This window comes from Chiloscyllium punctatum, chromosome 8 (assembly GCF_047496795.1).
Source record: "Chiloscyllium punctatum isolate Juve2018m chromosome 8, sChiPun1.3, whole genome shotgun sequence".
Classification (NCBI taxonomy): domain Eukaryota; kingdom Metazoa; phylum Chordata; class Chondrichthyes; order Orectolobiformes; family Hemiscylliidae; genus Chiloscyllium; species Chiloscyllium punctatum.
The window spans coordinates 30,179,984-30,198,265 of record NC_092746.1 but is presented as its reverse complement, the minus strand read 5'-3'; the positions used below and the strand labels follow the sequence as shown (position 1 = coordinate 30,198,265).

Sequence of the window (18,282 nt, the reverse complement as noted above, 5' to 3'; positions counted from 1 at the left end):
TAATGAAACTCCTGTTTCGATGAAGCATTAAGATTAAGTGAAAGCAAAACAGTACTGAAATTTAAACCACTGCCCACATCAAATCCATTCCTGATGCATCACAACCTATTGTACAAATTCTTCAGCTACCCTGGAAAGCTGAAATTGACAGTAAGATACAGTTTCCAACTACAAAAAAAGACACTAATCTTCTTGAAATTATAAAGAAGTAAATGTCAACAAATGATTTTATTTAAGACTACTTCCAGGCATCAGGGTTTCTAACCATTGTATAAATGAAAATCATAGCCTGTGTGCACACTTTCCCATAAGGTGCTCAGAGGAGTTAAGTGTGCGACTATATACTGCATTTAATGACATTAAATATAGGTATCTAATTACATTGCAAGCATTTCTCTGATCAGTACTGAATGCATGGGCAATCTTTTAGCAAGAAAGTTTGTGATTTAAGATTTTCAGATTTCAGCATCTACAGTATTTGACATCCTCTTATTGTGACAGAAGATGATCATTCAATCTATTTGAATAATTAACTACCTGGACGTTTTATTGTACTTTCTATAGCAGCAGCGACTTTGTTACACCTACTGAACCCAGCCTATTTGGTCTCTGGTTGCAGAACTGATCCCTTTTTCTTATTTAATTGTTTCGTATCACTTGATTTTAACTCCTTGTATGTTTTTCTATCAACACAAAAATGCAAGTTGAAAATTTAGTAAAGGCAAAAAAAATCCGATTTCAAGGTATTTGAACGTGAAGGTTTTCTTTGTCACGTCGAGTTATTCCACTTTTCTTTCAGTACATTGTCTTTCTTTCCAAATATTTTCTCGACTTGGTTTTATCCCTGATCTGTTTTCATAAACTTTTTACCTGTTCACAATATTTGTGAAACACAAACCACATTGCTTCTTTGATTCAGTAAGATCTGGTCACTAATAAATTTGTCTTCAACTCGAGAAAGCCACTTATACCCATGTGTACAGTTTTGACTTAACTAATTTTTCTCAACATTTCCCAGCTAAGCAAGCTTCTAATTGGTGCTGCTTGGTATATTCTTCAGCTAACTCCTCCTGAGGACGAGAGCAACAATCAGGAGAGGGTAGGAGGTTGGAGCGTTGGAGGCAGTGGACGTTACCAATTATAGCCTGGGTAGACAATGGTGGTGGTTGACATAAAAGAAGGTTTCCTTTGCTCAGTGGTGAGGTGGATGAGGAGTGTGCGGATGGTGGGTGTGGGACGGCAAACATTTCCCTTGTACTATCAGGTTTTCTGACCCTTCAAACTTGACTATAGTTGTTAAATTTAAATCAAATTCCCAATTACATTGTGGGTGCCACTTAAATATGCTATGAATATATCCTGCCTCATGAGGGCAAGAAAGATTGTGGCAGTTGCAGAGATGGCATTTTGGAGATGCATTCTCTGATAACAATGTTTATATTGCCTAGCCTCTATCCATCCACTTTCTCCTTCACATCACTAGGTCAGGGTTAATATTAAAGCTAATGTATTTGGAGTTTTTTTTTGTTAATCTTAATCACAGTACTTTTCCTTAAGATTTCCATGGTATAAATGATTAAAGCAGACAATGATAACTTGAATGATAAAATGCACTTGCAGCCTTGATACTTGTGTTATGTAACAACATTGCTGTTCAGAACAACAGGACACTTGTCAGCAATCTCTTAAACTTAAGCAAAGCCACTTAGCACAATTTTCTCCTGCTCTGTAAATTGTGAAAAATTGCAATTGTCTAGTGAAGCCTGAATAATTAGGATGACTACTGCATTATGTGAGAGACAAAATACTGACTGCTTTGGTTCTAATTTCTGTTTACTTTGGTTTTCTATTTGAACTTAAATTACTGTAATTCATAAGATTAGTGATATGATTTTGCTCCACTCAATCAAAAGAGCTTATGAATATTTTTCTTACTACTTATTTACTCCTATTTAAATCCTCCTTCTACATACTCATAAAATACAAAAAATATTTTTAAGAATGTTGTTGTTAGGCATAAATGCAAGCTTTCAATTATTGTTTCAACAATAAATTAAATATTGTTTTGCAAGCGAACACTTAATGTTTCTTTCTCTGTCAATAGGATCTAGATGCTAACCTGTACAAACTCACTGCCAGTTTTGAAAAAGCCACAGCAGAGAAGATACGATGTCAAGATGAAGTAAGTCGAACCAACAGGACAATTGAACTCGCAAACCGACTTGTCAAAGGGCTTGAGGTAAGACAGTACCTTAAAACATAAGAATAGGAAAATAGAATGTTATCAATGCAAATGAAGTCATTCATCCAAATAAGACTTAGTTTTCAGTCACTTTTATCTACGTTGCTTCCTTTGACCTCTTCTCTCCTATAAAATACCTAGTAGTCACTTTATTCTACTTTTTATTATCCACAGCTTAATTGTTTTACTCTTAGGTTGTGCACAACACTGACAAGACACCTTCTTGCCATTTCTAGCTGTCCTAAGGGCATTTGGAGCACTATAGGATGAGACCCTTATTCCAATGAAACTTGAGTCTATTTGAACTTGGAACTGAGTTCAAATGGCCTTGCTGAGTTCAGGTTTTCCAATTTTTTTCTGTCATATACCATCCCCTTTCCCCAATCAGTAAAAATGGGGTCTGTCAGAAAAGGGATTGGGTTGGAAATGGATTCCTGCTATCACTTGGGTATAAGAACATAACGTTAGAACATGAGAAATAGGAGCAGAAATAGACCATTTGGCCCTTTGAGCTGGCTTTGCCATTCAATAAGATCATGGCTGATCTTTTTGTGGCCTCAGCTCCACTTGCCCTCGCTCTCACTGTTACCCTTAATTCCTTTATTGTTCAAATCTATCTTAGCTTTAAAAACATTTACTGAAGTAGTGTCAGCTGCACAGTTTGATGCACTACACATGGTCCCCAACTCCAAATCATCTATTTAAATTGTGAATAATTGCGGTTCCAACATTGATCCCTGAGGCACATGACTAGTTACTGATTGCCATCCAGAATAGCACTTGTTTATCCCCACTCTTTGCTTCCTGTTAGTCAACCAATCCTCCATCTATGCTAATGCTTTACCCATAATACCATGCATCCTTATCTTATGCAGCAGTCTCTTCTTTGGCACCTTGTCAAAGGCCTTTTGGAAATCTAGGTACACCACATCTACTGGGTCCCCGTTGTCCACCGTGTTCATAGAATTCCAAATGATTAGTTAAGCGTGACCTGCCTTTCTTGAAACCATGCTGCATCTGCCCAACGGGACAATTTCTATCCAGGTGCCTTGCTATTTCTTCCTTGATAACAGACTCAAGCATCTGCCCCACTACAAAAGTTAAGCTAACCGGTCTATAATTCCCCATCTTTTGTCTATCTCCCCTTTCAAACAGTGGCATCACATTTGCTGTTTTTCGATATTCTAGAACTGCCCCAGGGTCCACTGAATTTTGGAAAATTACCATAAGTGCACTTACTATTTCTCCCACCATCTCTTTTAATACCCTGGGATGCATTCTGTCAGGGCCAGGAGACATGTCTATCCTTAGCTCCTTTATCTTGCCCAACACTACTTCTCGCGTAATAATGATTGTTTTCAGGTCCTTAGCTACCTTCATCTCTTTGTCAATTATTGGCATGTTATTTGTCTCCTCCATTGTGAAAACCAACACAAAATACCAGTTCAGTGCTTCGGCCATTTCTCATATCCCATAATTAAATGTCCCTTAGAACAAAGGACAAAGAAAATTACAGCACAGGAAAAGGCCCTTTGGCCCTCCAAACCTGCACTGATCCAGATCCTCTATATGAACTTGTTGCCTCTTTTCTAAGGATCTGTATCCCTCTGCTCCTCATTCATGTTCTGTCTAGATATCTCTTAAATGATGCTGCTGTCTACCACCTCACTGGCAACGCATTCCAGGCACCCACCACCCTCTGCACAGAACTTGCCGTGCATATCTCCCTCAAACTTTTTCCTTCTCACCTTGAACCTGTCACCCCAGTAATTGAGTCCCCCACCCTGAGAAAAAGTTTCCTGCTATCCATCCAACCTACACACCTCATGATTTTGTCGACCTCAATCAGGTCACCCCCCCCTCCCCCCAACTGCTGTCTTTCTCATGAAAATAATCCTAATCTACTCAACCTCGCTTCATAGATAGTGCTATCCATACCAGGCAACAGCCTGCTGAACCTCCTTTACACCCTCTCCGGAGCATTTATATCCTGGTATTGGATTTTAACTTCACGCTCTCCATCTGTATTCTAAATTCAACCATTCTGTGATCGCTCCTTCCAAGAGAATCCCTAACTATGAGGTCATTAATTATTCCTGGCTCATTCCACAGGACCAGTTCTGGAATAACTTGCTCCCTCATCAGTTCTATTACATACTGTTCAAGAAAACTATTGTAGATACACTCAACAAACTCCTCCTCAAGGCCTATCCTGACCAAGCTGGCTTGACTAATCATCATGTAGATTAAAATCCCCCATGATAATTGCCATACCATTTTTACTGGCGTTAGTTGTTTCTTTGTTTATTGCCTGCCCCAATGTGATGTTATTATTCGGTGGCCTGTACAGTATGTTCATCAGTGACTTTTTCTTCTTAGAATTTCTCATTTCCACCCAAATGGATTCAACCTTACTCTCTATAGAACCTGTATCATCTCTCAGCATCGCCCTGATGTCGTCCTTGAATATCTGAGTTACATCATCTCCCTTACCTTCCTGTCTGTCCTTTCTGAATAGTCTGATACTGCTGGATATGTAACTCCCAGTCATGGCCAATCCTGTAACCATGTCTCCGTAATGGCTACTAAATCATAATCATTCATGCTAATTTGCGCCATTAACTCATCAATCTTAATGTGAATGCTACAAGCATTCAAGTAAAATGCCCTTATGCTAATTTTCGTACCGTCATAATATCCAAATCTCTAATAATATCTCCTGAGTTAAACTTCCTTTTTACTTTTTTCATTGTCTGCCTTGTACTTAAATCCACCTGCACACATGCTAATCTGCTGCTTACCTTTTTATGTACCATCATACTTCCTGTCGTTTTCCACTTCCCTCCACCCCCGACTCACTAGTTTAAAGTCCTAGTGACCACCCTATTTATCCTTTTCGCTAGAACGCTGGTTCCAGATCAGTTCAGGTGGAGACCATCCCCATCAGTCCACATTCCTCCGGTTCCAAAACTGATGCCAATGCCCCATGAAATATAACCCCTCTTTCCCACACCACTCCCTTAGCCACATGTTTACTGCTCTAATTTTTTAATCCCTGAGCCAATGTTATGTATGGAATAACAACATCCAGGTCAAAGTGTTCAGTGCCTCCAGCATTCCCCATTTTCTATAATAATTTCTCCTATTTCATTTCCTGAAAGACAGACATTTATTTTAACTACTGTCTTTTTTTAAATATTTGCACAAGTTCTTGAATTGTTCTTACCACAGTGCAACTTCATTCTCAGAATAATTTTGCCTCTTTTACCAACCACTATCCTATGTCAGTTCAAGGCATTCACCCTAGCACTCCTGTACATGTGGACTAAAGCTCTCTGCCTCTCAAACTATCATCCTTAAGGTGCTCCTTGAAACTTACATCCTTGCCTTTGGTCACATGATCCAAAACCTACTTCTTTAGCTCAGTGTCAATTGTCTGTTCTGTAAAGCACCTCGGGAAGTTTTATCATATTAAAGGTGCAATATTACAAAGCCTTTTTTTTTTGTCCATAATGTCAGATTTTGAAAACTGGGATCGGAAATTAATAAACCTGATTTCCCTCATTAATTAAGAGTAAACAAAATGTAATTTAACTTCATTACTGCTTACTTCACAATGTGTAAATAGCCATGTTTAAACTGTTTGCACTCACGTGAGGTTAGTGGCATTTGATAGTGCTTTGAGCAAAATTTGCAATATGTTTGGTGACAAACTTGAAGTTGATCTCACAGCCTCAGCCTCCTTTACAATAGTGGATTTCAAATAAGTCAGCATTATTCCTTGCATGCCAAATATGACATATATGCCAGTAAGGCTTGATGACAAAAATCCCAAGTTGAATATGCATAACCAGTGGAGTTTATCCTGAGTAAAACAATTATGAGAAGAATGAATTTCACTAAGGGTGATGGAGGTACAGTAGGCTTCTGCTGAGAGTACATCATTTACAGACATAAATTGAATATAATTTGACCACTAGTAAATTTAATAATGTTTCTAATTTATTTAGATTAGTTAGCAGACTACTAATGACTCAGAACATTAATTATGGAGCTAGTTTGAGAGACATTGCACATTTAAAACCTTTCAATGATTCCAAGACAGATGATTTTGTCTATATATCATAGGAAAGCATTTAGATGATAAATCACATGGAAGAACCCTAGTATATATTTAATCATTAACTTACTCCCAGGCCGAACAGCTGCTGAAAATTAGAAAGGGTCACCTTAGACTAAATGACATTATGTGCAATCTATAACACATTAGGATGAAATTATAGTGATTTTTAACTGTCTGAAATTTTATTGCTGTACATGGAGTAGCTCCTAAACCTTTGTTGCTAAAATGTCACAAATGATAAATTATGTAGAGATAACATGTTAAAAATTTTAAAGCTCTGACTAGAGTCCACATTGATGATTAGTTAACATTTTCACTAAGCTTTCAACACCACTTACAGGATCCATATGAATAGTTTACTGGTTATAGTGACTAACCAGTGATGACAAAAGAATGGATTAACCAAAGTACATCTTTTACAAATAAATTGTTTCACAACAGGATTGTTCTTAAAGATTTATTGAAATAGGTAAAATTGTACAGGTTAAAAAGAATGAAAACAGTGTCGGAAAAAAATTATTGACTTTGATTGCATATTTTTCAAGACTGAGGGGCATATTTTTAATGTGAGATGAGAGAGATTTTAAAAAGACATAAGAGGCAAATTTCTTTTACCCAGAGGGTGGTTTGCATGTGGAATGAATTTCTTGAGGAAGTGGTGGATGCAGGTACAATTACAACATTTAAAAGACATTTGGATAGATACATAAATAGGAAAAGATTGGAGGGATGTAGGCCAGGAGCAGGCAGGTGAGAGACTAGTTTGGGATTATGTTCGGCATGAACTGGTCTGTTTCCATGCTGTATGACTCTGAATCGATAAATAAAATTTACAATTGCACACTCTGTTCCCGAAGTTAGTTCATTTGAATTCTCCAAGGTTACTTTCCAGTTTTAAGAATACATGTAGAATTTTTAAATGTTAGCTATGACATAATATTTTCACAAACTAATTATCAATGAGACATTGACGGTTATATTTACATATTGAGAGTCAAAAATTTAGTCTGTGTATTACTTTGGAATAGATTTCATGATTTAATGCATTTCTTGTAAGAATTGTTATTTCTGTCAACTCTATATTATATTATTCACTACAAACTTGAATATGTATTTTATGACAAAACATAAGGTAAATCAAGGAACTACTTCTTGCTTTTAGCTTTCATGACACAATTAATCATTTTGTGTGTGCACATGTATACTCTAATATACATAACAATTAAGGTCATTTTTCACAGAGTCAGGATGATTCTTTAAAAGTATTGAGTGGGATGTGGATGCAAAAGTCCTATTCCACTTTCTGACTACCATTTTTTTGCCAGCAGAGGGAAAACAGCAAGGCATGATTCACATGGGCTGGAAACCCAAACACATCAGGATTGTTGTAACCCAGTGCTGAATTCAGATACATGCCGTTTTGGCTGTCCAAAACCTTAATGGTTTTTTTATTTAATCTATTTTTCTAATCAATGTTACAGAGATTATGTTACACATTTCTGGAGCAGGTGATACTTGAACTCTGCCCTCCCAGTGCAGGGATGGGGGTACTACCACTGCAGCACAAGAGGGCCTAATAAATTTCATGTCAGAGTCACAAATTGATAAAGTAGTCATGAAGAGCAGATAAGGCCTGGTTAAGTGTCTGAATTATTTTTAATTCCATATTTTATAAATATAATTAAAGCAGTCTTATGCTATCAGTGAGAGTGAAAACATCCTGCTGAATTAATTTGCTTGAAAGCTGTATGGTGTAACCCAGGAAAATGATCTATCATTAAGCTTCAATAAAGGTGTTCATTGACATTTATCACTTTATCATTTATATTATTTAGTTTGCTTGACCAAGTTTTCAGAGCTGTCATTATGTCAGTTTCTAAATTCACAGTTTGATAATTTAAAGAGGCTATTAAAGGATTTGCTGCCTTTGATGGGGTTTGAATGGATATTTTTTGTGAGATTAACCATTTGTTATTTTAAATTCAACATTAAAATGCCCTACCTATCAGCAGTTAAAGCACAGAGTTCTTGGTCTCATCTTTCATCTCAACACACCGCTAACTATCCTGAGGAGGACTCCCTATAATTGCTTCTCTCCTGTAGGTGCTTGGTTTCCTGTCATTTTCCCTACCACTGTCCTTTCCAGTTGATTGGGACTGACCAAGGAGAGGGTTTCTTCTGGAACAGAAGATTAGCTTATAACTATCAGCCAGTGTGGCTTCCTGCTTTGACCCAACCACTGTCATTTGAGTTTATTCTTTTTGGGAGGGATAAGGAACTTTTAAATTCCTCAAGGAAAATTATTTCACAGAATCTTTTGTAAGTGGTTTCTGTCTTAAGTGCCCACACCCACACTTCAAACACAAGTAGTTTAAGCCTTTGAAATCCCAGATATGGCTAGCCGTTTCCTAAAGGTGCAGAACTTCTGACATTACACCTCCGGCACTAACTAATTGGTACTAACTCTAGATAGTTTTTTATTAACTACTTCATAATCAGTGGCACTTACCACAGGCAAGAGGGAGTAAATCTTGTGTCCTGTCCCTAAAAGCTTACTCTCCAGCAAGAAGAACTAGTGTTAGACTAGCCATTTTCACCATGTGCCATCCACTCAAAGAGATGAGGAAACCTTCTACCAGTGCTTCCTGAAACATAGGAATTAAATGAGCAAACCAATCCTCAACTCTGCTGCAATGGTTTTTTTATGAGAGAAAGTGAGGACTGCAGATGCAGGAGATCGGAGTCGAAAAGTGTGGCGCTGGAAAAGCACAGCAAGTCAGGAGCATCCGAGAAGCAGGAGAGTTGACACTCCAGGCATAAGCCCTTTATCTTCTGTCATGTCTTCCTGAGAGAGAGTAGGCTTCCTACTCCTCAACTCAAACTGTCATAGTTCAAACTTCTTTCCTGGCAGTCTTGCTTCAATTCACTCCCTTCTCTCCTTCATCCTTTCTCTTCTCCATCTCTCCCTCTCTGTCATTTGTCCTCTTTTTCATGAAAGTTTAATTTCCATTTCTCCAACTTTAATCTCTCTATTTTGCTATTCTATCCTTTTCATCATCCTCAGTTTCCACCTGTAAACTGTTGGCCAGCCCTTTACATTTTTGGGTTTTCTGGTTTTAGAGTGAATTTCTAAGTGCCTCACTAAATCTTTTACCTATCTGAGGGACAGAATATTTAATTCCTCATACGTAACTTTTAATTCTGCCAGGAACACACTGGCATTTCTATACTGTAGTAATGCAGACTCAAGAAAGCCTTTTGCAGCGTATTTTCCATTTAAAATGGTTTAAAAATCACAATTTACCCGATCTAATTCTTTTGTTCCATCTCTGGGTACATACTGCAGGAGAAGCCTCCAATATCCTGTGACAGACTGCCAGGTGAAGTTCCCCAGTTTGATACAGTTCCTGACAAGCTACCTCAAACTTTTAAGGTTCAAGTGAAGAGTGATGAACTGGCTACACTCCTTTATACATCTACCCGACCTACTGGTTTTAACAAGATTAATTTTAAAAGGACATCTCCCCCCCCCCCCCTTCCCCTCTTTTCCCAAACCCAAATGAACTTATTTTTTTAAAAAAAGAATCCAATTTACTCAGGTTTTCTTGTACTAACAAAGAGTAATTTTGCTAATTACTCAATGTGAGAAGAATTAGTAATGCAACAGACATCAAAGATTAGCGGTGAGTGCAAAAATAAAAATAAACAGATATACATACCTATCTCTTAATTTTTCACAAAGTAATGTGAGTTAAATGCTTGCTGCAAGGTTAACTGTTTGAGTAACATGTTTGCTAGCAGCTTGTACATTCTGTCGTGCAGAATTGTGGAAAACTAATGGGAACTTAAGCAAAGATTGATTTGGGGTTATTTATCTTTATTTAGAAAAATAATAGAATGAATAGTAAGGAAGCTTTGATAAGATTTCACAACTTTATTCCCCTCGAGCTGTATGTCAGAATCACTAATTTAAAAATCCTTGACTTTCTTGTCTCACTGGAAAACAAAACTCTCTCAATACTTTTTTCTATTTTCAGTTCTTTTAAATAGGATGCATAAAGTTTGGCGATTAAGTGAAAGTAAATTTTAAAAAGTTGAGCTGCTGTTGCTATCTTTTTTCATTTTTTAAAAAGAGTTCATTATTTTAATGAGTAATACTGAAGTGAAAGATAATAGAAATTGTGGATCATGCAGCTTTAATAGTACTTAATGACAGTACTTAATTCTGTAAGACTGTCATGTACAGCTGTTTATAGTATTGTGGGAAACTGGGTCGTAACAAGTATAAGACTATCTCCATTACCCTAGCAACGTGGATAAAGACAAAACAATCAAAATATCTTGCAGTTCTGGCATAGTGTGGGGGCAAATTATGGGTTTAGTTTATGGACAAAGCTTAATATTAAATTGCTGTGCTACATATTTTTTCTGAAGTGTCAGTGAATCCTACATGGATAAGTTCTGCTGTTAAACTTCTAAAGCTTGGAGCTGAGTTTTAAAATGATAGTAACTACATCATTTTTGGCATCTATATAATACAATGCCATGGTCTTATTCTGTTGCTAAGGTGAAACTGTCCCTTTAAGACCACAAAATCTAACTGTTGCTCAGATAATTCCTGAGTTTAATGAAACAGAAGCCAACGCTGAACCTCTGTTATATTTGAGCATATCCCATTATCGCATTATTTCTTTTAAATTCCTGTATGTATGGATAGGATAGTATAATCGGAACATGTTAAATTTGGATTGTTGCAAATTCAAGCCCACTCAATCTGACAAGCTTTGATAATTCAAAAACAAAATATGACCTTGATTTGTTTGAGAGCTCCAGGGCTGGTGATTTATATTTATTTTTATTAGTTAATAAATAATTTTTATTATTTATAATGAAAAGCAAATTGTGTAAAACATGTTACCTTTTGCAGATCTATAATTTGCTTCATAAGGGAATAAATATTGTTCTCAATATTGCATTTTTAAGCAGAAAGATTTTAAAGTTGATGAGGCTCACAAAGCTAATGCAAAATTTGATTCCCCTATTTTACATCCATTATAGCTATTAAAGAGGTTTTTTGCTCTTAAACTACCCACAAGTTGTTTTTACAATCAACTGTTTTATGAATTAGTTTTTAGAGGCCAAAACAGTAAGGCCCAGAAACACTGAATGAAATGGCTTTTCAAGTTAAAACAAAAATACTGAAGTACTTGTTCTGAATGGCTGACTGATATCCAAAATGGAACTCAATGCCCCAGCCACATTATGAAAATCATTCTTAATTTTAGTGAAAACTAAGACCATAAGGAGCTCATCCATAAGCAAGAACCATAGGGTGCATTAAAAACACCAGGTGAATAGAATGCAGAGAAGGCCACATTGGAAAGGTTCCTGATGTCATGAGTACTATGTTAATGAAGCATTGCACTGTCCACACTTCAGCACTCACACTGTTAGTATGAGGCCAGTCAGCAGCTCAGCAATCGACATTCAAGAGTCTAGTTGTATTCACAGCAGCCCCTTCTCATTTGCTGCTCACAGACGTGTGGATGTTTCATTGGAAAGGACTTTTCATTGCCTTAACAGAAAAAAGTGAGGCAAAGTTACATTACAAGATTGGATATCCCTGTCATAACTTGCATATTTATACAAAATGGAAGACAAAAATTCAAAGATATTGATAAATTTTGGCATTGAGTGAATTCAATTACCCAAAGTTGTCAAATTTGATTTGGAACTTATTTCGATTAAAACAGTCAGTATTCAATTAACATATCCCTTTATTAAACTGACTTGCTGATTTCAAAAGTGAAAGTTAGCTTCAACAATAAAAATGTTATTGAATAATTTTTTAGCATGTTATAACTAAGGCTTTTGTGTGAGGGTGCTGGTCTATCATAAAGGAGCATTGTACTTTCCTGTTTTCTATCACCTCACAATATCAGTGAAACATCCATGGTTAGAAATGGAGCATTGTCTCTGAAAGATTCCAAATTTGGCTACCTAGTTGGGGTTGGAAGAATTATTTCATGGTTAAGTAATCCACCAAAAATGATTTGAAGATGAGTGGAAAAGTTCTGTTTTTCATATATTTTTGGTAACTTTTACTAGAATTGCTTTTGGCTGTGTATTCAGTAGTTAGGTAATTTTTGTCATTGTGTTAATAATATCAGTATATTATATCAATAACAAAATCTTATGTTAATGCTCAAGAGATCTCCAGTAATATAAGAAGGCAGATTTGAAATTTTCTAATAAAATTGTAATAGTTTAGTCTCCTTAAGATCTCTGCCTGAATCTAGTTTTTAGCAATTTTTTACTGAACTTCTCTAAAGTGCTGTGATTTGTCTGTGTGGGAATAGGGATTAAACTCTATACCATCAGAGTTGATCTGAACCATGTGCTAGCTATCCAACTAACTGAGCAAACTGGGCACCCAGTAGTTTGTTTTCTTTTCAGTGGTCATTGAGAAATATCATAGGAAATGAAATTATTTGCTTTTCCAAATTGAACTTTTTGATGAAAAGTAAACCAGATCAGTTTGTTAATAATTAATGATAATAGTTGATTGTTCAAGAAGTTAATTAATAGCTAATTAATAACCAAGATTTTAAAAAATTTCTTCAGTCAGAAAATGTACGCTGGGCCCAATCTGTCCACCTCTTTGAAGCTCAAGAGAAAACCCTTTGTGGAGATGTGTTGCTGACAGCTGCCTTTGTGTCATACGTTGGATCCTTTACTAGAGGATACCGTCAAGAATTGGTTGAAGGCATGTGGCTTCCTTTCTTAAAATCATTGAAGGTATGTTTTCTTTTTTCCCTCCTTGTGTCAAATCTTAACTGCATATCCTTGAATGTTTCATGTAAAAATGGGAAATATGCTCAGACAGCATTGCTATCACTGATACTATTATTTATCTTAGCAAACAGTTAATACATTTCAGTTACAAAATGCAATAATAAATGGCAATTGTGCCACACTTACATGAATTGTCTCTGAGTTTCACAGACCATCAATTCAGAGTGAAGCCAATAGCTGAAGTTAACAGTTTGCCTCTCAGTGTACTTTTCATTAAAAATCTAACATTTATTTATATTTTGTTTAATTTAATTGAATGACTAAGCTAACATAGAATGTAAATCATAACGATGTGCTGTAAGATGCTTATGTTTTTGCTATTTTTCGAGCAGGGTTTATCATGAATGAGAAAAGAATTATGTTGTAGAATTCTCGATATATTCTCTCTGTTTGCAGAAACTGTGCAAGACTTTATCACCTCTCAGTCATAGATGAAAATGAAAAGCAAAAGCAAAGTAGAAAGATTTTCTGATTGGTGGAAGTCTCATTTAAACTGATTATCAAATGATAAGTTTTTTGAGAAATTAGCTTGAAGTGGCAGAGATCTTTTTATTTATTTTTGTGTGTTTGTAATGCCTGTATTTCTAGTCACTTTTTGTTCATCCAGACATGCGTATTTAATTTGTCATTGCAAAAGCAATCAAAATTTAAGTTGGTCATAGAATGTCCAAAAAGCCTTTCATAAATAAATACAGTAAATTCTCACCCACTTACAGTTGTGAGTCCTGACAATCTCAGTTTTGAGTGAAACATTAAATGTTTTGGAGTTCACATAGCAATCAGTGTTAAAGCCAAAGGTAAGTTTCTTCAGAGAAAAAAATGTATAAGTTGCAATAATGTACCACACATGTACAATATTGTTTATTTCTAACTTGCAAAATAAATTAAATTGCTGAATATAATATAAATACTACATAAATTCAAACTACGTAAGGCTCATTAGCTTTGCTTAAGCACAGAGTTAAATAGCTTCTGTGTCTCACAGCATTCCTGAATCTCAGCTATTTCTCATTCTCTGCCTCTCTCACTGTATTTCTGCCTCATGTTTCAACTGATTAAAAGCCCTGCGACACAGACTTATACACTCCTTCTGCCTCTCTCTCTCTATCTCTCTTTTCTTTTTCCATGCCCTCTTTCATTTCCCATTCTGTGTCTCTTCCTCCACAACATGGCACAGATCAGCTCCTGATGTTAGTCAACTCTAAAGTGTGACTCAATGATGCACAACGAACATGTTACATATATCAAATCTAACCTAGAACTGAAAATTAATTCAAAGTAATAAGCCTTAAGACAAAATTACGTTCGAATAAAATGACACCAAACGGAATGTCACGGTGGCACAGTGGTTAGCACTGCTGCCTCACAGCGCCAGAGACCTGGGTTCAATTCCCGCCTCAGGCGACTGACTGTGTGGAGTTTGCACGTTCTCCCCGTGTCTGCGTGGGTTTCCTCCGGGTGCTCCGGTTTCCTCCCGCAGTCCAAAGATGTGCAGGCCAGGTGAATTGGCCATGCTAAATTGCCCGGAGTGTTAGGTAAGGGGTAGATGTAGGGGTATGGGTGGGTTACGCTTCGGCGGGGCGGTGTGGACTTGTTGGGCCGAAGGGCCTGTTTCCACACTGTAAGTAATCTAATCTAATCTAATCTAATCTAAAAAACGAGGTCTAATAACAAAGCAAGGCTGTTCCTGGAGAGGGAAGGAACCATTGGGTAGCTTGTATTCACTCCTGTTCATGGAGCAGCAGAGTATCATCTAACAGGTCGTCACAGAATTTCGATCAGCTTGACAAACAAATGTTAAGCTCATGATGGGTAAAGTCAGTGTATTAGAGCTGAAAAAGGTGAAAATAAAAGAAGGCACACCAACAATATCAGCTTGTGCTGCCATTAACTGTCCACATCCATTTTGCCATGAGTCCATGTTTTTAGGTTCTGTGAATACCTACCAGGCAATGATTGAGGATAATGACATGAAACCAGTTGCAGGGCTGTGGCATCTGCTGTAAGGGGGACTTTCAAGTCAACTTTCATCATTGGGAAGGTACTGCCAGTGGCAGCCAAAGTCACTTTCCAGGGTTAGTTTTTTTTTTGTGTGTTAAATTCTGTTCAAGTGGGACTACTTACATATTTCAAATCAGGCACATTAAATGTCACTGCTGGGTTAGCATTTACATTTTTCTCCCAATGAACGTATTAGAAGCATTACATGTTTTGTGAAATTTAGGTATGCAAAGTACAAAAGTGGTTAATGTCAATGATGTTTTGCTCCTCCCTAGCAGCACTGCCCCTTCCAAGTCCTTCTCAGAAAATGTGTGTAACAACAATAAATCTAATATTATAATAGTAGAGGCAAGCTGGATGTAGAAGGTGATCAACTATTTTTACAACCAATTTATTTGCAGTGCAGGCATTAATCTCCTTATGAAAAGGAGGAGCAGTGCTGAAGGGAAATTTAACATAATCTTTTGATCGTTTTGATAAAATGCTATAGATTAATAATTGGACCATCTTTTTGTTGTTTTTTTGCCATGGAGGCCATGACACCTGCTGACACCTGTTCGAATGAGCGTTCGCAGCTAATCAGTTTGGTGTTGCCACCTCGTTTACCTGATTGTCGTCTCGAACCAAATACTGCCTGTGCTCCCGGCTGCCTCAGTGCTTAGCAGGGTGCCAAGCAGCCGTTGCTAATAACATATTGTGTAGACAGCCTTCTGTTCTTAAGGAGAATTACAGGACGCTGCTGCCAAATACTATTTTTGCAGTTGTAAACAAGGAAAATCATTCACCAGTGCAGAAGGAGGGTTGTAGGGTCAATGTTGTGATACTGAGGTATTAGTGGCAGACAGGAGAAGAGGTGCCCGTGTTCCATTGGGAGCCAAGAGACTTTCAGGAATCACCGTCGGAAAGGACTGGGATACCACAGAAATCGATAGCTTGCATCTAGATTGCATGACCTCACAAAGATCAACCAAACCTCTAATTCTCAAACATAAATCAGTGATTTTGATACTAAGGATTCATATCTAATGTCCAGATGTTCTGTTTAGTCCTCACACCCATTCAATAATTCCAGGCTCATACCAGCTTTTGCTGCTTCCATCTAGTTCCAGCTAGTCAGCTTTGTCAGTTCCATCACTCGAACCCAGTGCTTCATACTCACTGATAATCAGCCCTCTTCATTGCACGACTAGACAGCAGAAAGAAACAGAGCGGGGAACAACATTGCCTTTCAACAGAGGAATTGGCTCACCACGTTAAGGTGCTTCAAGCATAACTGAAAGCATTGAGAGTGACTGAATGTTCCCAACTCTCAGGCCACTCTCATCCACCAATCCAGCTGCTCGCACCATTCATTCACCCCAGCCTTCCTTTTCTGATGTCCTGCATTCTGATACCCAAGGACTATCACATCACACTCAAGGGAAGGAGACAAGGCAACATCACACCACTGTCACTTAATCTGACACTCAGCACCACCAACTCCAGCATAAATTGGCACAGTGTGTATCTTAAGAGCTTCTATAAAGGACTAATCTTCATAAACAATGCTTAAAACATAGTTATCACTGAACTTGTCCATCTCCCTTCAGTTGTCAGGCTCCTCTAGACCTGCCATACCTATCCTGCAGCCATTATATTAACAAATTGGTCACATAGTAAGCATGTGGTCTCATGAACGTATTTCTTTTTTAAATTTGGGTTTAATCCAGGCAATTTATGTACAAGTTTCAGGTTTTTAATATTTTAACATACCTCACCTTCCCCTCCTAATTGTGGAATAAAATTATCCCAGAGCAAAAGAAGATTCATGCCTGTCTTCTTGCATACAATCTCAAGATCTACTTTTGATGTATTGATACTCTCACTCTGCTATTCAATTAAAACCAAACTAATAAACAGCAAAAATAAACCTTGCAGAAAAACTCCTTGGTTAGTATATTGAAAAATGTGAACTTGCTGCACAGTAAAGAGAAAACCTTATATTGATCTGTGTATTTGTTTCGGTGATCCTTCAGGTTTCTATACCAATAACAGAAGGTCTAGATCCTATAGCAATGTTGACTGACGATGCTACAATTGCAACCTGGAATAATGAAGGCTTGCCTAGTGACAGGATATCAACAGAAAATGCCACTATTTTGACCAACTGTGAACGCTGGCCACTCATGATTGATCCACAGCAACAAGGGATCAAGTGGATTAAGAACAAATCTGGAAGTGAGCTGAAAGTTATCCACATAGGACAGAAAAGGTAAATGGCCTGAAGATAACTTAAATGGATGACTTTTGTGAAAAAGAAAATTACATTTTTAATTTAAAATATGTTCATTCTGTTCTTACAAATTCAAATGTGATTTGTGAATCTTATTTTTAAAGTTATTTAGACATCATTGAGCGTGCACTAAGTTGTGGTGATACCATACTGATTGAAAACCTGGAGGAAACAGTTGACCCAGTTCTCAATCCAGTACTTGCCCGCAACACAATTAAAAAAGGGAGGTAAGTATTCTGATTAACTAACTTGTCAATAACTTACTTATCGGGCAACAATTCTAAATACAATAACTTACAGAGTGTCTTGATACCTGCTGTTAGTCATTTGCCGTCTACAACTGTGACTTGATGAAATCTTTTCTCTCTGCCTTCTTTATCCATGGTATAATTGTCTATTTTGTGTAAAACAGAGGATGAAGTGTTCCATTATAGCAAGTTCTTGTTCTCTTGCACTTTACATAAAATTTGAGGGATTTGTTAAGGAGATGGAAAGGGCAGCAGAATTCTGCCTGAAACAGAGAGGGGAAAAAAATCAGAAGCCACATTACCACAATAGCAAGTCATAAATATAGAAATGTTAGATAGAATAGCTATATTGAATTTCTCAGAATAAGACATACATGCAGCCTATGCAAGCATTGGTTTAGTTAATAGCACACTCATCTCTGATTCATATGGTTATGGATTCAATTGGTTCAAGTCCCACTCTGGGACTCTAGCCCAAAAATCAAAACTAACAATCGGCTGCAATACTGAAGGAATACACTATTGGAGATATAGTTTTTCA

The 18,282-nt window shown here is 37.1% G+C and overlaps 1 protein-coding gene across 3 annotated transcripts in view; it reads left to right on the top strand.

Moving 5' to 3' along the window:
* The window catches only part of LOC140480447 (dynein axonemal heavy chain 11-like), a 445,469-nt gene that overhangs the window by 298,892 nt on the left and 128,295 nt on the right, over positions 1-18,282 (top strand). For all 3 annotated transcript variants that reach the window (XM_072575322.1, XM_072575320.1, XM_072575321.1), the window contains 4 exons: positions 2,105-2,239; positions 12,990-13,163; positions 17,237-17,472; positions 17,598-17,720. In XM_072575322.1, the coding sequence (XP_072431423.1) occupies positions 2,105-2,239; positions 12,990-13,163; positions 17,237-17,472; positions 17,598-17,720 (668 nt within the window). The remainder of the gene's footprint in view (positions 1-2,104; positions 2,240-12,989; positions 13,164-17,236; positions 17,473-17,597; positions 17,721-18,282) is intronic.